At 39.9% G+C, this 22,755-nt stretch overlaps 1 protein-coding gene across 2 annotated transcripts in view; it reads right to left on the bottom strand.

The window, feature by feature from the left end:
- Positions 1-726: 726 nt before the first annotated feature.
- The window catches only part of LOC113438148 (dimethylaniline monooxygenase [N-oxide-forming] 2-like), a 29,816-nt gene continuing 7,787 nt past the window's right edge, over positions 727-22,755 (bottom strand). For both annotated transcript variants that reach the window (XM_026703406.2, XM_087930511.1), the window contains exons 4-9: positions 17,291-17,453; positions 13,716-13,858; positions 11,234-11,433; positions 9,381-9,736; positions 4,554-4,626; positions 727-3,676 (exon numbers count right to left, since the gene is read on the bottom strand). In XM_026703406.2, coding sequence (XP_026559191.1) covers positions 3,325-3,676; positions 4,554-4,626; positions 9,381-9,736; positions 11,234-11,433; positions 13,716-13,858; positions 17,291-17,453 — 1,287 coding nt within the window. In that variant the 3' untranslated portion in view covers positions 727-3,324. The remainder of the gene's footprint in view (positions 3,677-4,553; positions 4,627-9,380; positions 9,737-11,233; positions 11,434-13,715; positions 13,859-17,290; positions 17,454-22,755) is intronic.

A 22,755-nucleotide genomic window follows, 5' to 3' on the forward strand; every position in this document is an offset into this window, starting at 1 on the left:
ACAGTATATAGAATAACAAAAATGGAAGGGCCTTGGAGGTCTTCTAAGCCAACCCCTGCTCAAGTAGGAGACCCTATACCATTCCAGACAAATGGCTGTCAGTTCTCTTTTTAAAAACCAGTGATGGAGCGCCCACAATCACTGAAGGCAAGCCTGATTAATTGTTCTCATTGTCAGGAAACTGATCCTTTGTTCTAGACTGGATCTTTCCTTGCTAGGTTTCCATCTGTTACTTCTTGTCCTTCCTTCTGGTGCTTTGGTGAATAGGTTGACTGAAGAGTAATAGCTCTTCAGAGAAACTGAAGAGGAAATAATATATGATGAACCCATGTTTTTGCTTGCTACAGCACCTGATCTCAGCCTCCTTAAAATCATTGACATTAAGATTCCTGATATTTGGTTCCTTTGACCAGTCGAATCAATATTGCTGTAATAGGAGAATTTGGGCTGTGAAGCAGGCCAACCATGACACTCCTAGTAGGGTAGAGATCACCAACTAAGCACAGGGAAACTAAATCTGTATAAAACCAATTGATGGAGAAACACAGGAAAAAAGGCTTTCCTTGTTTTCATAAGCTTAAAGCTACAGAGTCATCTGATGTATGCATGTATGTCTGAGTCATTTTGATCTGCACAACCAACCATCTGAAAATTGTCTGACTGAAGGCAATTGAAAAAACATCGGCTTTAAACTTTTCATTCCCACTACATATTGCACTTTGTCAGTTAAGAAGTAAAAGATCTTTATTTATTGGTCCAGGATTAATTGTATAGACAAATTAGGTGAATTTGAATAAAACATTAAGCTCTACTTTATACTACATCAACCATGATGGCAGTTTTAGCGTAAAAACCAAGCTCTTTGAGTTTGAGTTTACATACCCTTTCTGAGTTTTGGTCTAAAACTGTTTTTTGGTAAAAGTTAATTTTGTGCTTGGTGATGTTTAATCCTGTGTTTATTGGAGGGATAACTTTCCCTATTCAGCTTCAACAAGCAGCAGCTACTGTTGTGATTTAATTATTTGTATTGTGTTTGAATTTTTTCCTGCCTCATCGGGTTTTTTTTCTATCTGGGGAGGGGGTCTTCCTCACTGCTTTAGTGCTATCTGGCACTGTCCTTTTGGGGGTATACTTCCAAAAGGCAGGATGCAAGCTTGGCACTGATTTTTTTTACTGCCTTTCTGGGGGGCATGTGACCTTTACTTAAATCTGGGTGATTTCCTTAGGATATCTTGTGAGGTGAGTGAGACCAGCTGGTATTTTTAAGTGGTGCAAATGGATCTAAGGATTGCTTTTCCTGGGTGTGCTCTTTTTGGAGAGCTTAAATGACCTCTCTGCTAAAGGGTTTCACTTTATGAGAAGAGTTGGCTGCTTGATAGTTATCACTGCATTTTAACTATTTTCATTTCCCAAGGTGCTCTGGCACCCTGCCTGATTTGTAACTCTGGCTTGCAGGTATTTTTAATCTAATGATTGGTATTTAGGGCACACCCAAAGAACCTGTTGTTAAAAAAAACTGAATCGCACCCTGGGTAAGGGGCTGGCCTGTATTGCTTGGCCCATCCTATCCCAGCAGGTACACATGCGCACAGGAGGTGGACTCATGCACGCATGCTTGGATGGGGTGAGCCAGGCCTGTGCATGTGTGCGCCCCCTGCCTCCTGTATGCACACGTGCCCACTGGGATGGGATGGGCCAAAGCAACTTGGGCCAGCCCCTTACCATTTCTAGGATGGCTGTACTTACCAGCCTTTCAGGTATGTGTGTGTGGGGTGGAAATGTCCGGCAGCAGGGGCTCCACAGTTGGCCCTCCAAGAAGCAGGAATGGCAGTACTGGCATCAGGCAGAGTTGGTGGGGAGGCATGTGATACAGACCACCAGATGCACCTGGCTGGGACAGGACAGGTGGCTGCCCAGTGCATCCAGCAGGCCAGACTGCATGCCCCACCCCTGTGCCTCTGCCTCCAGCTACTGCCACTGCCATGGGCCAAGACAAGGTGAGGAGGGTGGGTGGCGGCTTCTGCTGCCAGGCACCATCAGCCCACCTACTCTTACTGTCTGTTTTGGCTTGCAGTTGGAAAACAGGTCACTGCTGGTCACCTCCTTGGCTCCTTCGCGGGTCTTGCCCTTGGCTTGTGAGTGTGTTCCTCTTGTGCACCCATCGCACCTTGGACTGCTATGGGTTGCTGCCACCACCAAGGCTGCCAGCAGCTTGCGCAGGTCCATTAAGTTGCTGTGTCGCTGCCTGGAGTGTGTGTGTGTGGAGTGCATTCCCCTCATGCACCTGATACATCTTGGTCTCATGCACCCGATGCACCTTGGCCTTGCGGGGTGCTGCTGCTCAGCAGATCCACCCGGCCCGAAGGAGGTGAAGCATCCAGCTAGAAAGGCCAAGTAGAGTGGTAGAGCATACCCAGGCCCAGCAGGCAAAAGGCGGCCATCGCAAATGGGGAAAGCTGGATCTCCATCTGCACCATGGCTGCCCAGGCTCAGCCAGGATTGCATGCCTTCCCCACATCTCTACTGGGCCTGGGAGGCTGTGGCACTGATGGAGATCTGGTTTTTCCCACTTGCAGTGGCCATCTTTTGCCTGCTGGGCCTGGGTGTGCTCTATCACCTCTACTCGGCCTTTCTAGCTGGCTGCTTCGCCTCCTTCGGGCTGGGTGGGTGTGCTGAGCAGCAGCACCCCGCAAGGCCAAGGTGCATTCGGTGCATGAGACCAAGATGAGGGGCATGCATTCCACACAAAGGCATGACCCATGAAGGGGCTGAGTTGATGACCAGCGGCAACTGCTCTCCAGCCACAAGCCAAAACAGGCAGTGAGACGGAGTAAGCGCATCCAGCGGTCCACATGGACAGCCAGCCCAGTGCTGGTAGTGGGCTCCGGAGCTGCAGTGTGCACCAGCTAAGGGGCCCGCAGGCTGTGGCTACAGCTGGAAACCATTCCCTCGCACACAAGGGAAGTGCGTGGTGGCCAATGGTTTCTGGCTGTAGCTGCCCTGCCCCCTGCCTTGCCTCACCTCATCCCACAGGACGAATCCTCCACCCCACCCACCAGAGACCCCTGGATTCCCTTCTCAATCCCGCCTGGTGCCCACAGGCACCACCCACGTGAGTCATCAAACTAGCCATGCCCCTGAGTCACACCCAATTGCCTGCTCTGACCATGCCCCTGGAGGACAATTACAATGCTGATCCGGCCCTCAATGAAATTGAGTTTGACACCCCTGGTATAAATGGTAAGCTTGTGATGATGTCATTAGAGGAATAGAAAGCAGAGTTTGGACATAAGCAATTGTCACTAATGTGTTTTAAGGTGAAGATCAGTGCTGAATAAGGAAAAAGAAAAATGCAGCCAAGATACCAAGGAAACCAATGGCTGTGAGCAGAGAGAACAGAGTGTGGTTTGAAGAATTGCTCACAACTCGTGTTTTTGTGGGTTTAATGATCCGCTCGTTCTGGGTGAGGATGGCATCCCTGGCTCCAGTCCACTTTCCTGGCCCCTTCAAACGGAACTGAAAAGGGTTGCAGGGTCCAAAAAACATGGCCCAGGCCAGTATGGGATCCCACAATAGCAGTGAGAATAGATCTGGCTTTGATCCCAAGGCTGCAGCAAGCTCGTCCAGGTAATCTATGAAAACGGTTTGGATTGACTGACTGCGGCTGGTGCCAAACCTTTGTGGGGGAAATAAAGAAACAATAGTTGAGAAGAGTTGCAATTCTGTGATGGAAATAATTATTTTCCTTCCAACAGTAGATTGTCAATTCTACCCGTCCCACTTACCACATATCCTTGGCACAAAGTGAATTAAAATTTTGTGGAATGTTATTAAAAGTAATGTAAAAATGCCACATTTTGATCACTTGATTGGACCATCCCTATTTTGAAAAGAAAAAACTCTCTATGCCAGATTTTGTATTTTCTTTCTTCCTGGCAGCATTTTATGTCTGAACAAAAATATTTGCTAAACAAAATTTTAGATGAGTTAGAAACAAGAAAACCAAATAATAATGCTACTATCCAGCTCCCCTCACTAATCATCTGATAACCTGTTGATATTTGGTTTTACATTATTGATATGAAAACATTCTTAATTATTTCATGGTGAGCAAATAAGTATATTTATAATATTTTAATGTTATAAATCCATGCCAAGGCATGTTTCCTGATTTTTCTCTCAAGTTAAACTATTTTAAAAAGCTATTGCCCACCTATCTATAGCAGAGAGTATTAATAACATATCATCATGTTTAGTCCCATCAAATTTGTTCACATTTGGAAAGCTTTATAAGATGGAGAAGTGTCTCCAAATAAGGAAGATTGATGTTCTTTAGGATACAATTATCCAGTCCTAACCATACTGATGCCCAAATGTCAAAATGTGTGTTGTGATGTCATAAGGCAACTTCTGTTCTTTTCTACTTGCATGATGATATTGCATGCAAATATATAATGGACAATGTTTGCACTGTAACCATTACAACACAGGCTTCATTGCTTGCTACCTGTTACCCTCTCTATATATGCCAATGTTTAAGAGAGTTCTCTTACCACTTAGTCCTCTTCTCATTTCTTTTAATGGTATCAGCAATCATGGCACGCTCTGAAGGCAGAAGGCTTAACCCTAGGGAGAAAAACCTGAACAAGTCACTTATGCCTCTTAGAAGACATCACAGCACGATAGTCATCTCAGTCCATTCCATTTTTACATAAGGCATACACATATACAATATAATTGGTTTATAACTCACTCTTGCCCTCCAAAAAGATAGAATCCTATTTTTCTTCCCAGTGATATAAAAATCCTAGACGTGGTTGCTATTGTTTTTATAGTCATTATCACTGTCATCTGCTTTTTCTTATAATTTTGATAACTAATATATAGAGATTATTCTGCTTGGAGCGGGTGACAGTAGCAGAGAAAATTTTTAATATCACTTCCCCTTATCATTTCTTCAATTTTCCCCATACTCTATGTATTAAAGCCTTTGTCTATGTTACTTAAAGTGTACTTTTGAATCAAAAATTGAAAAGTCATTCATTGTTTCAATGATGAAAATGGGGGGGAGGAAAAAAGATTAAAAGGGCAAGATTATCTTATCTTTATATTCTAATGATGAACATATTACACCAACCTATATGCACACATTGTCCATCAACTTCATAGATAATTAGGAATATAATTTATATAGCTGCACCAGTCATTTTGATTCTTTCCTTTACTGTCATTTGCTATTTTGAAGGATCTTTGATGCTCTCTGAGCTTGGTTGTTTTCTTGCAGAAGTTTCATTACCCAAACTAGGTAATATCATCAGTCTGCAAGAAAAAAACCAAGCTCAGAGAGCACCAAAGACCCCTAATTTCAACCCTGAGCTACAAATATTCTCCTTTATTAGTTTATTATTTTAGCTTATATACAACTAATCTGTCAAATTCACTTGCATTGAGTGGTGGTCACCAGTTTAGATGGTTTTAAAAGTGATTCAAACTTGTGATGAATTGGGTTATCAATGGCTTCTAATCCTAAACTTCCTATTTTTCAGCCAAAAATGTTAGAGAGCAGCAGTAGAAGAGCCCAATCGATTCTTTAAGCTTCCAAAATGTATCTTTTTGGCCAAGGTAGGAGACCTTATTCTATCCTGAACAAATGGTTGTCCAATATTTTCTTGAAAACCTCCAGCAATGGAGCATACATAATTCTACAATTCTAGAAGGCAAGCTGTTTCATTAATTAATTGTTCTCACTGTTAGGAAATTAGATTGGATCTCTCTTTAATGTTACTTCTGTCCTGCCCTCAGGTACATGGAACATAAGTTGATCCCCTACGACAGCCCCTCAAATATTGGATGACAGCTATCAACCTTAATCCTTCTGTTTGTTGGGCTAAACATATCTAGTTAAGCCCTTAGCCATTCACCCTGCAGTTTAGGCTCTAGTGAAACTGTTTTTTATATGTTTTAGCCTCCAGTTCCCTAATCATCTTTGTTGCTGTTCTCTGCATTCTTTCTTATCTCTTTTTTATATTGTGGTGACCAGAACTTGACACAGTAACTGTGGCCTTATTATTTAAAGGGTTATTATCATTTCTTTATGACCTTGATGCTATCCCTTTTTTTGATGCTGCCTAGAACTGAATTGACTTTTTTGGCAGCTGCATCACACTGCGGGTTTGTACTGAAGCAGTGATCCACTAGAAGTCCTTGCTTCTTCTCACAAGTACTTCTGTTGAGCCAGATACTGCCTATTCTGCACCTGTGCAGGACCTTACATTTTCTCACTTTGTTGCATCTTGTTGGTTAGGGTCCAAGTCTGTCAAGATCATTCCAAATCTTGAGTCTCTCTTCCAAAGTGTGACCAATTTCCCACAGCTTAGTGTCATCCACAAATTTGATCATCTCCCTTTCAATTTTCTAATCTAGGTTATTTATGAAGACATTGAAGACAACTGGGCCAAAGACAGAACCTTGGGGTACCCCACTGCATGTTCTGCTGCATCTGGCTGTAATTCCATTGAGGACCACATGCTGAGTACTGAAATTGCTATACCTCAGGATTTTCTAAAAATGACAGTTGGGATTCTTGCAAAAGATAGTAGAATAATCAATCAGATCCTATCAATAAGGTTTTCTGATTTGCTCAAGAAAGAGCATAGAAACCATAGGACACTTAATTGTTAAGTACTCCACAATACACAAACGCTTGGTTTGCAAATGTAAAGTGTCTTAGTGAAAAATTAACTTGGGATTCTGTGAGTCTAAAGATTTTAAAAAACAGTTCACTTAAATTCAGCCAATCTTCTATCACTAGTACCTTGTTTACTATCGTATCAATTTTTTTTCTTTTATCTAAGAAAAGATACGTTCCAGAGCTTGAAAAAGTTTAAAAATTATAGAGCTGGAAGATTGTGATACTTCTTTTTCCTCTTCCTCTTCTTTTATTTTTTAAAGATGTACAAAACTGAGAGAAATATAGACTTCTGTGTGAAGTAGGCAGGCTGCAAAGAGAAGCAAAAGCCACCACTTGTTCTAACCAGCTATTCTATATCTTAATCAGAGTTCATGTTAGTGAAGTTGTTTCCAGGGGAAGGATTTAGAAAACAAATATTTCTTGGCTTAAGAAATATACAAAGATAACTTCTGCAAAGCTTCAGTATACACTTGTTGTGGTAAGCCGGCAGCAGGTGCAGATGGCTGAGGAGAGCGAGGACTCTGATGAGGGGCCAGACCCATCAGGGAGTGGCCTTCAGAGATTGTGGGGGCTGGCAGCAGTGATGAGGTTCCCGAGGAGCCTGTGCCAAGTGCACGTGCACGAAGGATTGCTCGGAGGAAAGAACAATTATAGCAGCACAGGCGACTCGGGAGTAAGACTGCAAGGTAAAGGCCCCTTCCTCAAGAGGATAAAAGCCAGGTTTGGAAAAGCGTTCTTTTCAGACAGCAAAGAAGCTCTGAAGCTCAACTTGCGGACATCTTAGTTCATGTTTGTAGAATCTTGTAAATTAGTTCTTATCTCTGGGTTTTTGGCAGCATTGACGAACACTTTGGCAAGACTCTTTCTTGTCGGAGCTAATTAGTGGGAAGCAGCCTTTTATCTGTAAAGGAACAGCATTCGTTATTAAACCTAAAAGGTAGGGGCTGCTGCCTTAGTCTGTGTTTGCTCTTTGGGAACCCGGTTGAGTCAGAACAACACTGTTTTATAAAGAAACATGAGACAGTAATGTGCTTTCTCCATTTTGGTCATATCTCAAGAAGTACCTGCAGTCAAAACAATCTAGATCAATTTGGTTATATTTAAAACATAAACAGTCCTCCTCAAGATGGCTGCTGAGCAGTAAGGAGATTTTTCTCTTTTGCTGGCAATCTGCCAATTTTGATGCCTAAAGTTGCTCTCCGGCAGTGCTCCTCCCTGGATTTGAATAGGAGCACATAGGGAATGGCCCAAGATGATTCTGGGACAGCTGTGGACCCATTTGGGAAAGGGAATCTTGAAGATCCCAGTTCCCTTTGGGAATGATCAGAAAGTCTTGGGTATCCATCTTCCTGTTAGCATTTTGGTTGGGTTTTTTTTTTAAAGTATGCCTGTGTCTTAATTTCACTTTTTGAATTTTTATTTTGCTTTTTCTCTAGTAGATTGGCTGGCTGAATGCTGATTTATTTCAAACCCGTTCTGGACTTTAGCTGTTCTCTTTTTTCTTTTTCCTTTGATTTATGCTATTCTAAATAACTTTTGTTTTCAGTATGTAAACATAATGTGCTTGTGGATTTTGAAGTGTTTTCATTTATTTACATTAATATTGGACTCTCATCGTAAGGTATTTGTTCCCTTTTAATTTGCAAAATATTTGGAGTTTTTTTGTCATTAATGTAGCATATAGATGATGGGTCAGTAGTTTGCAAATAGATTTATTCATTTTTAAAAAATTAGGAGGTCTGTTTCACAAGGGGTTAGAACTAATAGTGTAGCCATGTATTACTCAATACTCAACCTAGAGGGGATAATATGTGAAAAGATGATGGGATTTTTTCTTTTCCTTTTTAATGTCTTGCATGCTTTGTGTCTTTTTGTTGTTGTTTTAAAATTGAGTTTTGTATTTTAATTTTTTTGAATAAAATGAAAATTGCTAAGAAAAATAAATATAAATGAAATTATATTTATTTAAAAAGGCTGCAACTTTGGTGGACCTTTAAACTGCATTTCCTATCAAAAAGCCAACAGCAAACTAATGTTTCCAAACTGTGGTTTATCAACCTCAAATAAATTCTGGTTTGTTTATATAAGTGAATAATACATATTACAGTTGGTCCTGGACTTATGACCAGAATTGGGACCAGAATTTCTGTAATAAGTTTTTGTGGTTATAAGTTGAGATGGACCTTACTTGCAACAAATTTTACTGAAGACATTAAGTGAATCACGTAGACATTAAGCAAAGCATGTGGTCATTAAGCAAATTCAGCTTCTCCAATTGGCATTTTTGTCCTTTTTTTTGTTGGAAATCAGCAAAAAAGATTGCAAATGGCAATCACATAACTGCAAGACACTGCAACCATTGTAAACATAAGCCATTTTCCAATGCCTGAATTGCAATCTCATGACCACAAGGATGGTGCAATGGTCTTAAATGTGAGCAGAAGTCATAAGTCACTTTTACCAAGGTCATTGTGGTTTTGAATTGTCATTAAATAAATGGTTGTACTCTCAGGACTACCTGTACCTTGAGTAAATATTGTGTTCTTCATTTCCTTTTATTATTATCCTGTGTCAAATGTTAGATATCAAGTTTTTTAACTCAACTTGTTATCCCTCGATACTCTGTAGGTCATGATGCCCACTGTTGACCTCACTTTATATAAAATATTCATCCTCTTTATAATCTTACCCTTGAAGACTCTTGTAGCCCAGCGTGCCTGCAGTTCTGAAGTGGGCATAATAGGCCCAAGAGGCTGGATGAGACCGATAACAGCCAAGGTTGGCTTCTCCAGATAAGGAGGGAAGACATGCTTATACAGTGGGACACGATTATCCTCTACCTCAAGGACTGATTTGTCCAGGAAAGGGAATGCAACGCTATAGCCTGTTGCAAAGATGACAATGTCTACATTCTCCACTACTGTCCCATCTTCAAATATGGCCGAGGTTTCTGTGAATTGCCTGACAAGTGGTTTCACGCTCACATATCCACACAGGATACGGCTTGGCAGGTCATCATTGAACACTGGTTCTTTCATCAAATACCTAAAACGTACAAAACAATAGATGGAAAGCACTGCTAAGAAAAATATAGTATCACCAGTTGACCTTTCATAATACTTTGTGCAATTCAATTTTGTCATATTCGGTGAAGAGAAGAGCATTTCCCAGAAGATAAACATTATCTTCCCTCAGGAACTCATTCCAGTTTTCTTAAGCCAGTTTACACTAACATCGCTCCACAGTTTTGCAACATAACTCTTACTCTATACAAAACGGTTTCCCTGTTAAAATTTGATGACATTTACCATTTTTTTCAAAACTAGTTTTAAACTTAATTTTCAATTGTAAAATGTTTAATTGAAAATTAATTAAAATTTTTAAAAGAGCCAGTTCGGTCTTGTGGTTAAGGCATCACGCTATAAACCAAGAGATTGTGAGATATAGTCCAGCCTTAGGCATGAAAGCCAACTGGGTGACTTTAGGCCAGGTACAACCTCTTTTTCATCAGGAAAATAGGAACTTCAAAACTCTAGATTTTTTTTTGCAACATTTTCTCCCACTTTAATCCTGTAAGTAGAGATGGGAGGGATTTGTTGAAAAGATAAACATTTTTAAAAAGGATATTTCTCACTTTGTCCTTGCATAGGTATGAATAACTCACTATTTATTTTAAACCTGAGAAAGTGCATACATTGTTAATGTTCTTTAAAAGAATAAGAAAAGAAAAAAACCTTGAAAGTGGAAACTAGACATTTGAAGGCTTGTCTTTCTCCATAAAGCAGCCTGTTTTCCTATACAATTGTAGTATACAAATACACTTGCAATGAAGATGATTGAAAGACTATTAAGTCACTGAAAGACACCACACTTGCTTCTCCTACATACTCTAGCCAATAAAGACTTGGCTGTTTCCCCAGGCATTTCGGGTGGGGACAGGGAGAGGTAGAAAGCTCTGCTCTTGATTGGTTTTTGTTGTTCTTGTCTCTATTGGGAGGTTTTCTGCAATTTCAGACATTTGGGTTGTTGATTTTTGCTATTCGATTTAATTCCTATTTGACTGTACAATACAGTAAAGACCATGCTGTATTCATTAAAGAGTTCTCATATTGCATTGCAAAAACAACCAGCAAACTAATACCCAAGAAGTAGAAGGGATTTCAGGAGTAGATGCTATTGCTGAATAAATCTCTGGAGATCAGCAAGGCAACAAAAGTGATCCATGAAGAGACACAGTAAGAAACATGTTTTTACAGATATCTGAGTTTTTAAAGTGGTTTTTCAACATAGAAATAAATGGAAACTAATACTGATAGTCAAAGATTATTTAACTTTACTCATCAAATTTTATTTTATTTTTTACCAATTCAATTTTGCTTGGTTTTGCAGAATGGTGCAGGTGGTGAAATTCAGCACAATTCAATACCTTGACTAGCTTTAAGGTTAAATTACTAATTTTGCAAGTGATTGTTGTAATAACTAGCAATAACTATAAAGACAGTCTCATGACAATTACATAATTATGCATTTCTCCTCATATACCTGTTTTGAGGCACCAAGCCATAGTTTTCATGATTGAACCATTGATTCATCTTCTGTTCTGTCATCCATTTCAAAACAAACCACGGGATAGAATTTCGGATAAAATTAATAAAACGAGAGTGATAGATGGTGTCCCAGGGATAGCCATTGTCAGATACTCGACTCATCACCCAAGTGCCTCCCCTGGCACTGAGGACCACCTATATAACCACAAGGGAAGGGTTGAAGATATCTATTTTGAAGCTATCCTTTTCCTGAAACCAACTTTCTTTTCTTTAGCCTACTGCAACATTTGAGTATAGGTACATGATGCTCTCATAATCGTTTTCCACTCTATAAATATGAACTTTTCTATAGTCTTCTGTTATTTTTAATCATTTAATTTATAATTAGAGGTGTTATTATTGCTTTGATTCTCAAAGAAACAGCTTTTTTTTTTCAGCATACACCACACACTCATGCTGTAGTTACAGGAGGGATGCTATAGATTTTAGCTCTTGATTCAGAGGTGGTATTCAACAGGTGCTGACCAGTTCTGGAGAACTGGTAGCAGAAATATTGAGTAGTTCAGGGAACTGGCAAATACCATCTCTGACTGGCCCCTCCCCCAACTATTCTCTGCCTCCTGAGTCCCAGCTGATCAGCTGGATCTTTTTTTGTTGTCCTGCACAGGAGAACAGAGCTGGAAAGCAGGTTAGTGGGATGGGAACTGAATGGAATTTTGCAGTAATCTTCCCCCAGGAGTGGGGAGGGAATGGAGATTTTACAGTATCCTTCCTCTGCCACGGCCATCACACCACACCCACCAAGCCTCACCACACCTACCAAGCCACACTTACAGAACCGGTAGAAAAGTTTTTTGAATCCCACCACTGTCTTGATTATATTATAATTCTTTGCTTTGCTGGTAGAGGTATGGGATTCCAATATGTCCCACCTAGTGGGTATTTCCTATGCAAATAAATGATGAAAATAAAAATACTACAGAACCATGATACCAAGTCAGAGAATAGGCCAAACTACATGAAACCTAGCAAATTTGAGGTTTCAATATCCAAAGTATATCCGAAGATCTGAGAAAAGGAAATGTTAGTACCATAAAGCTATTCTGTTGCTCAGAAATGAAGAGTACTTAATGTGGCTATAAGATCAGTGAATGCTCAGAGATCTTAAACATCCTTTGCTCTTTGAAAATATTGTTACCATTAAATTAGCTTGAAATAGATTTCTTAGCAATTCAAACACTTACAAAATTGTAAAGTTTATCTGGTTCTAATGAAGGTCAGAATGTTCAACTGTTGCAACAAATTTCAAAATATGTGAGATTTGTGATGCAAGCAGTTCATATTATTCAAAAAGCAATGTACACAGGGAAAACTCAGAAGCAAGATTAGCACTCTGAATTGGGCTGGAATAGCATTCATTTGAATTTGACAAATCACTTTTGCCTTTTTCTATGGAGTTTGTCCTGAGACATTTAAAATTCGTTTGTTTGCATTTGTCATCTAAAAAGATACTCTTTTGGTCTTTTTAGCTGCCAGGAAAAGGGAGTGGGGGAAAATAGTGCATTCTTAAGTGCCTAGATAACCACCCTGGCAGCCCAAAGTTGTTGGAGCGCAAGAAAATTATTGGACAGCATGATTGATGACTCTTGGGGATGGATGTTCCCATTAGAGAATACATATCCAGGAGGTGGGGGGAAGACCAGGGTCAAGGGGGAAATGAATGATATATTTTAATATCGGCTGCACCCAGCTAAAACCAACATGTCCATTTCTAATTTCTCAATTTTCTTTTCTCTGAGATGTGGCTAGAGACTAATGATTTGAATGGGGGTGGATTTGTTGGAGTCCTGACAGTCATATTTTTTCTGTGGTTTATCTGTTTTTTTAATTCTGGCACACTGAAATTAGAGGTAAAAGGGGAATTATCCTCCCTTTCTTGGTAATCCATTTGGGTACAGAATATGTGGGATTATTTTAATCTGGCAAATTCTGAATTTATTCCAGAATTATTACATGAGTGTTTGCATGGTTGAAAAGTGAAACCTCTTTTGTCCTCTTTTATTTTGATGAAGCCAAGAATGAATTTGTTTTGCTTTCCATTAACAAGATTGGGTTTTATGTTTTGGCAAATGGATTCTACAATTCAAGAAAAGCAGAGAAGGCCTAGGGAGATTTTTCTTTTTGTAAGAAACTGATGGATGCATGATCCAATATCATGTTACTCCTTTCAAGGATCCCTTCTAACCATCTGTTTTTGTAAAAAAAAAAAAAAACCTCAGGAGTATGGTATGCAATTTTTATATTTATACCTATATTTTTCTGTATCTCTTTCACTTCCCCTAATCCTATTCTCTTGTGTGTGCGTGTGCATGTTCTTTTTGAATTGAGTCTTCTTTCATGCTTTGGACCTGCTGCAAAATCTTAAGACCACATCTGAAATATTATAATCTCCCCCAAACAACTTATTCTCCCTTTACCTTCTTTGCTTTCTTGCAGATCTCCACAGCAATGTCAGCAGCTGAATTTCCCATTCCAATGATCACAACAGTCTTCCCTTCAAATCCTTCTGAATCCTTGTAATTTTGGCTGTGGAATGAATTCCCCTTGAACTTTTCGAAACCTGCCATGAAACAAACCACAACTATAATATAATAATTTGGGGTTGCATGTGGCTACTTTGGTTGTAGAAAGAAAGAAATAATTCACACAATATTGAAGTGAAAATATTTAAAAGTTAACAGATAACAGATAATCAGAGTTGGAAGGGACCTTGTAGGTCCTCTAGTCCAACCCCCACCCAAGCAGGAGACCTTACACCATTTCTGACAGATGGGAGTCCAATCTCTTCTTGAAAGCTTCCAGTGACGAAGCTCCCACAACTTCCGAGGGCAAACTGTTCCATTAGTTGATTGTTCTCACTGTCAGAAAGTTTCTCCTTATTTCCAGGTTGAATCTCTCCCTGTTCAGTTTCCATCCATTATTCCTTGTTTTTTTAAGGTGCTTTAGAAAATAGCTTGACCCCTTCCTCTCTATGGCAGCCCCTGAAATATTGGAACACTGCTATCATGTCTCTCCTGGTCCTTTTCTTCACTAGACTAGCCATGCCCAGTTCCTGTAACTGTTCATTGTATGTTTTAGTCTCCAGTCCCCTAGTCATCCTGGTTGCTCTTCTCTTTTTTTAGAGTCTCAACATCTTTTTTATAGTGTGGTGACAAAACTGGGTGCAGTATTCTAGGTGTGGTCTTACTAAGTCTTTATAGAGTGGTATTAGTACCTCACTTGATCTTGATTGTATCCCTCTGTTAATGCAATTTAGGATTGCATTAGCTTTTTTGTCTGCTGTTGCACACTTTCTGTATTCATTTTATTTATTTATTTTATTTGTCAGTTGCTTACAAGATAATAGGTATAAGTAAAAACATAGTTATGAATACATGGATACATATAAGAAAAATAAAAAATATATAAAAGAAACAATAGGATAAGGACAGTAGGCACGTTGGTGCGCTTATGCACTGCTGGCTCATATTTAGCTGGTTGTCCACTAAGACTCCAAGATCCCTCTCACAGTTACTGCTATTAAGCCTGTTTCACCCAGTCTATATGTGTATTTTTGGTTTTTCTTTCCTAAGTGTAGGACTTTACTTTTCTCTAGTATTTTATTTCTAAATCATTTTTTAAAATGTGACTAAAATGTAATGTACAAGAAAATATTGTTAATTATATCACATCACTATTTACAAATATGATTATGTGAACTCATAGCCTTCTATCCCAGTGACATGTTAAAGACCAAACTTGAAACAAAGTACTGATGCCTTGTTTCCCTCTGCAGCAGATGGGTAAACTTCAGCAGGCAGCTGTGACTAGAGGAAGAGGAAGGAGAAAAGGTGTGCCATCCCTTCTCCTCCATGTAGAATTTCAATTCCTTCCCTCTTTAAGAAGTTAAAATGTGAGCTTGCTATAATATAAAAATAAAGAGTACTACATGATTTGCTTTCATCTTTTTGTTCGCACAACTGGACATAAAGGATATGTTGCAAAATTAGTAACTTTTTGTAACATTTTGTTTGGACTCAGGATAAAAATTTACATCAAGAATGACATAGGGATAAACATAGATATCATGGGTGAGAAAAGAAATCTTTTTAATCATGGAATTTCAAGCAAGAATATAAAGAAAAGTGATTTTTTTCTTCATTTTTTCTTGACAAATGCTGCATCTATACAACAAAACATAGAAACATAGAAAACTGACAGCGTAAAAAGTTCAAGTGGTCCATCAAGTGGACCTAGTGCCCTTTGAGGTATTGTATTTCTTTGGTTTTTAAAAATTATTATCTCTTTTATTCATTAAACATGAAACTCAGTCGACTGAACATTTAAAAATGTATCACAGATATAATTGATTGGCGCTGATGGTAGATACGGGTTGCTGCCAGCATCCTAGGTATCAACCATCTTCTTAAAATGTACGATGTTCCAAGTAGCACAGTTTTTTGCATGTCTGCTGCTGTTATTGTAAAATTTGTATAATATTAATAATTATTATTAATATTAATATTAATAATAATAATATAATGGACAGCACTTAAAAAACATTGAAGGAAAATGTGATGACAACTTGACATGGGCATAGCTTAAAATGGGAACCATCAAGAAAGAAATGGAAGGTTTAATATTTGCTGCTCAAGAGCAAGCACTACAAACTAATGCCATGAAAGCGAAGATACAAAAAAACACTGACAATCCAAACTGCCGACTTTGCAATGACAAAGTTGAAACTGTTTCACATTTAATATGTGAATGCAGCAAAATTGCACCAACTGATTACAAAGCTAGACACAACCAAGTTGTTAAACTAATCCACTGGCCATTATGTAAAAAATACGACTTACTTTATCCGAAAAGTCATGGGAACACAAAGTGGAAAAAGTTGTCGAAAATGAGAAGGTGAAGATCTTGTGGGACTTTCGAATAAAGATGGATCATCATTTAGAGCACAACACACCAAATATCACAGTTATCAAAAACCAAAGCGTACAATTTATTGATATCGCTGTACCAGGAGACGCCAGAGTCAAAGAAAAAGAACTAGAAAAAAAATCATGAAATATCATGACCTGGCCATTGAAAATATCCGATTATGGATGAAACATGTGACACTGATACCCACTGTCATCGGGACACTTAGCACCATGTCCAAGAACTGTACACAGTATATCAAGAAATTGCGGCTTCCTGCAACAATATTTGGTTGATACCTAGGATGCTGGCAGCAACCCCTATCAACCATCAGTTCCAGTTAATATTGGTGATACATTTTTAAATGTTCAGTTGACTGAGTTTTATGTTTAATGAATAAAGTACATAATAATACAATTTTTGTCAGATAATGGATATGTGTTTATTCCAGGCATGTTTAAACCCGGCATGTTTAAACATATGACTGACTCACTACCTCCACTGGAAGTTGATTCCAAGCTTCCACTTCTCTTTCTGTGAAGCAATACTTTCTACCATTACTTTTGAACTTTCCTCCTGTCACTTTGAGGTTGTGTTCCGTGTTATTGATTTTTGCTTAATGTTGAAAATACTGCCTTCTAGAACCTTATTCACACCCTTAATATAATTAAAGGTTTCAGTAATGTCCTCCCCTTTCCTTCTTATGCTCCAAGCTGTACTTACTCACTTCCTTCAATCTCTCCTTATACATATAATCTATAAAATTATAATCAAATATAAAAAGCTAAGTAAAATACTGTTTCTGATTATATTTTTCTGGTCTGTAACATTTTCCCTTCAATTTACAAATGCATCTGGGTGCCAGGCAAGAAGTCAAGTTCTTTGTTATGTAATGTTTAAAAAGATATAATTAAACATCCCTCTGCATCCCAACATTCCAGCACAATCCATAGCTACTTCATTGAACTCTATGACAGAGCTGAATTTATCTCATCCCCAATCACTGGATTCTGGGACTAGAATGTGCTATTCCTAAACATTTGCAAAAACATTCATAGCTTCCATGTTCTGTTAAGCCAAGCCATACCAGGAAAAGAATTTAATGGAGTATATGTTTCTATCTGGTGTCCCGTACAGACCATGACAGCATCAAAGGTGAAGGATTCCTGCTTTCCATCTTTCTCTAGAATCACATTCCATTGGCCAGTGGTAGAGAAATCTTCACATTTTTCTACATGGACAACTGGAGACTAATATAAAAACAGAGAAGGTCATAGTTATTATATACAGTAATTGTTGGCTGCTAAAATTGCTTGTCTCATTTTGTTTCCTTGAGTGCTATGAAGCTAAAGAACAAGCCTGGGATTTACACAATTGCCATGTTTGATATGCATTTCTCCAGCCAGAAGAAATGACAAGGCTGATTGGTTGGAATTGTGTTTACAGATTTTATGTGGAACAAATTAAGGTGCTTTGCTTTGTTTTATCTCTCACTAAATGTTATCTGTCAGTGAGGAATAAATATGGTACACCAATCATTCTTCCTGTGGATTGGAGGAAGAGAGACTTTTGACTGTTGCACAGTGCACATTTTGGGAACAAGGGAGATTGTGAAAAAATTACAGAGACACTAGGGAGCAAACTCATAGGATCTTTTTTAAAATAACCTTAAAAAAACAGAGCCTTCCAAGAAATCAAAGCTGTTGTCACAGTGATATTGTTTACTTTCCATAGGGCTCTATGGAAGTTTGCCAAATTCCTCCTGCTAGAGCAGTGGCCCCCAACCTTTTTTGTGCCACGGCCCAGTACCGGCATCACAAAATGATCCGCGGCCCGGTACCGGCATCAGCACACATGACAAGGCAAGGTGAGCGAGCGAGCGACCGGCCAGCCAGCCATCCTCCGCTTCTCCCCGCCACCTTCAACTCCTCCTTTGTACCTTTGTCGATGGGCTTCGCTTCGGGACGGCTTTGGCACGGTCGCTTGGCTCACCTTGCCTTGGGTGCTGAAAGAATCCCAGCGCCTTAGTTTTGTTTGAAGCCGCCCCCCCCTTCAATGAAACTAAGGCGCGAGGATTCCTTCAGGACCCAAACACCACTTTCCAACCGGAAAAGCTCACCCGGAAGCACTTTCTCGTCAAACAAGATGGCGACGCCCAGCAAACCGGCGGCCCGGTAGGAAATGTTCCACGGACTGGTACCAGTCCGCAGCCCGGTGGCTAGGGACCCCTGTGCTAGAGGGTCTCTTGGGACCTAAGCCACCCTGGAGGGGTGGTGAAGAAGAGAGGACACTCTTGTTTGATCTGAAGGAAAGCTCTCAATCCAGTAGGAAGAAAAAGATGGCCATTGCATGCCTGACTGAGACTGTGACAGCCCAACTGGAGAAGAATGAATGAAGATTGAGGAGGAACAGTGTGGCTGAACTGGGTGAGAATTTTCCAACTTCTGTTGACGAATTTCTCCCCTTTAAAAATTGGCTTGAGTGACAGAGGGACTGTAAAAGAGGGAGGTGGATTTGTATACCTTCCACCCCCTAAGAGTAGCAGTGAATAAGCACAAACGATGAAATAGTTCTGGACAAGAAGTGAACTATTTGAGAGAAATAAGTGTTAAAAGAGGAAAATTGGACTGGCTATCTTAATGACAATATTAATTGGATTTTATTGAACTCAAAACTTTTTGGGAATGCAAAACTTGGACCTTGGAACCCCTAAAAGAAAAATAATATGCACACAAAGCATTTGACAATGTTAATTGACAATTTATGTTATTACAACTAAAATAAATGGACTTTGGGGAGAATTTTATTAATATGATTAAAACAATGTATCACAAACAATCAGCTAAGGTGATGGTAAATGGGGACATGACAGAGAACTTTGATATAAAAAAAGGCACTAGACAGGGATGTCCACTGTTCCCTTCACTATTTATACTGATTCTGGAAATATTAGCCAGAAATATTTGACAGGATGAAGAAATAGAAAATATGGAAATAAAAAAAAGAAATACAAGCTACAGACATCTGCAGATGATTTGGTCTTTATACTAGAAGACCCACTAGAACCACTGGACTGAAGTTAATTAGAAAGATAGAAGAATATGGGGATGTTGCAGGATTGAAAATAAATAAAGACAAGACAAAAAAATTAGTTAAAAACCTCACAGATACACAAAAAAGAGTGTTGATTGAAAGAACTGATATATAATCAAAAAAGTGAACTACTTAGGGATACAACCAACAGCAAAATGTGCAACAATTAAGGAGGATAATTATATGAAACTGATGCAACAAATTAATTAGATTTGGAGAAATGGAAAGATCTGCTATTGTCATTAACAGGAAGAATAACTACTGTAAAAATAAACATTTTATCAAGACTATTATATTTATTCCAAACAACTCCAATAAAATTGGGGGAAAATATTTTGAAGAACTAAATAAAATAATATTAAGATATATTTGGTTAGGGAAAAAAGCAAGAATAGGTTTGAAAATGTTGCAAGACTCTGAAAAAAGAGGGGTGGCTGGGTTGCCAGATTAGAAATTGTATTATCAGGCCTTGGTATTTACATGGGTGAAAGAATGGATCAATTTGAGGCATAAAAGACTATTAATTTTAGAAGGACACGACCTTCAACTAGGTTGGCATGCTTTTTTATGGTATGGGGAGAATAAGATACATAGCTATTTTCAAAGACATCATGTTAGAAATGCATTATTATCAGTATGGGTTAAAATTAAAGAACAACATTATTTGAAAATATAGGTCTGGCTTTCCACAGTGGAAGCATTGATATATCCTAACGTTATCAATGTGGAAAAAATTATAAGATAGAAAGATATTTTGAATGAAAAAGGGGAACTAAAAACCAAGCAGAAACTTAGTAGTCAAGGGACAGACATTGCATGGTGGCAACAAATGCAGATACAGTCTTGATATGAGAAAGATGCTAAAATGTATGGTTTCAATAAAGAATTAACAGAATTGGACCAGATACTAACTGGAACAGATGAAAAACTGATAAAGAAAATATATTGTTACTTATTAGGTATTAAACTTGAAAGTGAGCAGGTAAAGGAGACAATGATTGTTTGGGCTAAAAATTTTGGTTATTCAATAGAACTAGATAAATGGCAGAAATTGTGGGATATAAATGTTAAATTGACTATGTCAACTGCATATAAAGAAAATTTGTATAAAATGTTCTATAGATCAGCAGTCACCAACTAGTGGTCTGCAGACCACCAGTGGTCCGTGAGAAAATTTTTGGTGGTCCACAGTGTACCCAGGTGGAGGAGCTGCTCCGGGATGACCAATGGGCCAGTCCTGTGACTAGAGCTCTGGAATATAGGACTGGCCAGGCAGTTCATGGTGGGGGCTGGAAATCTCCACCATAGAGGGTGGTACGTGCAACGTGCAACTTTGCAGGAGGTACAATGTACAAGGAATAGCACAGCCCTTGCTGGCCAGAACAAGGTAATGGTGCTGTTGTGGTGGGGAGGGGGGTGGCAGCAGTGCAAGCAGGCCAAAGCAATGGGTGTCAGGAACCCGCAGCTCTTTCGTCCCCCTGCTGTGGCTCCCTGTTTGCTGAACTCACCAGTGTCTGGCCCCACCCCTCGCCCTTCCCTCCCAATCACTCCTTGCCTTCCCTGAGAAGGTAAGGGTGGGGGATGGAGATTCTCTCCATATTCCAGAGTGGGAGCAAAGCACCCTGTACTTGTTTCATCTCTTGCTGGGTCTCGCGGGCCCTTCTTTCTGCCCTTTTTGGTGCTGTGTGCACCTTGGTCACTCAGGGAGGCGTGCAACTTCCTCTCCACCTTGAGACACTGAACCAGCCTGCTCTTGCTGTGCCTTGCACAACACAGTTAAATTTAGCACACTTCACAATGGAGGAGATGGCATCCCCTTCTTCTCCTGGAGATGTGGAGCATTGGCCACAGCCAGGGTGGGAAAGTGTCTCAGGGTGGAGAGTAGGTCATGCATCTCCCTGAGCGACTGAGCACCAACAAAGACCGAAGAAGTACACGTGAGACCCAGAGAGTGCTGGAGAATCAGAATGAGAGAAAGAGACAGAGACAGACAGATAGACAGACAGATGCTCCTCTGCAAAAAATAAAAGGAAGTTGGGTGCTGCTTTGCCCTGGAAGTGAGTGGCTGGATAGGCAGTTGGCTGAGGCCTACAAGCTATAACTTTCTTCCCTGTGTTGATAGCTCCTTTAGGCTCCCTTGCTTGGCTTCAGGGCCAGCTTGTTAGCAGGACTCGGCCTGGGGGAATCCCAAGGGACAGGGAACATCAAGTCCCTCAAGAGTGGGAGAGGCCTGCAGCAGGCAGGCCTGAGACTGCACTAGGCCTCCAAGGGTTTGCTCCACCCCTGAGGCACCCAGTTCTCCACTTAACAACCTGTACATTCATTTAATGATTCATTGGGGAGAGCAGGGATGGGGGACCATTAGGCTTGACATTTCTATTAATGATTGTTACAACTTGCAATCGTAATAGGCAGACTCAATTGCAGTTATAAGTCAAGGACTACCTGTATTTATTTTTATCCTGTCTTTATTGTTTTTATAAATAACTCAAGATGTGAACATGCCTCTCTTCCAGGGGTGGGATTCTACCGGTATGGACCAATTCTATAGAACTGGTTGAAACGATTCTGCACAGTTCAGAGAACTGGCAAATCACACCACTGGCTGTCCCTGCCCCTCCCCTCCCTCCCCAGTCACTCCTTACCTGGCATGCGTGCCATCCAACTTGCCTACGTTGTACCTTCAATTAATTTTTGGTAAGTTGCTATTTTTCTTTTTCTTTTTTCTGATGATCAACTGTTCCGACTATCAGCTGTGCCAGGTGATTTATATTAGCTAGAAAGCAGGAAATCATTGAATTTCTTGTTTTCTAGCTAATCAAAATGTCTGTTGTACTGCTTTGTCTTTGCCCAGGAGCCTTCCCTGAGTCAGGGGTGGTATTCAGGGGGTAGGATGCGGGGAGAAGTGGCCTGAGAGCAGAGCTGAACCTTCCTTAGGACTGAAGCTTCTACTTTTCAGTGCAGACTCAGGCAGCAGATTGCAGAATGGTAGATCTGTGAGTGAATCTATGATTCTGCAAGCAACTCAATCTGCCCGCTTTGCCTGATTTTGGGTAAAAGTTGCTCTTTTTTTAATTAAAAGAATCAATATTTACATCAATATTTACAATATTTATATACAAGCCATGCCCAGCCAGTCACGTGACCACCAAGCCATGCCCAGTCAGCAAGCCATGCCCACCCAATCACATGACCACCAAGCCACTCCCACAAATTAGGCCACGCCCAGAGAACCGGTTGTTAAGACATTTGAATCCCACCCCTGCTCTCTTCTCCTATTTCCCCAACAACAACAATCCTGTGAAGTAAGTTGGGCTGAGAGAGAGTGGCTGGCCTGAAGTCACCTGGCTCGCTTTGAAGCTTAAAGTGGAACTAGAATTTAAAGTCTCCTGAGTTCTCATCTGGTGCCTGCACCACTAGAGTAATTAGATAGAAAACTAGATTAAGTGGAATTACTCT

This window comes from Pseudonaja textilis, chromosome 3, assembly GCF_049901715.1.
Source record: "Pseudonaja textilis isolate UNSWEBS1 chromosome 3, rPseTex1.2, whole genome shotgun sequence".
Lineage (NCBI taxonomy): Eukaryota > Metazoa > Chordata > Lepidosauria > Squamata > Elapidae > Pseudonaja > Pseudonaja textilis.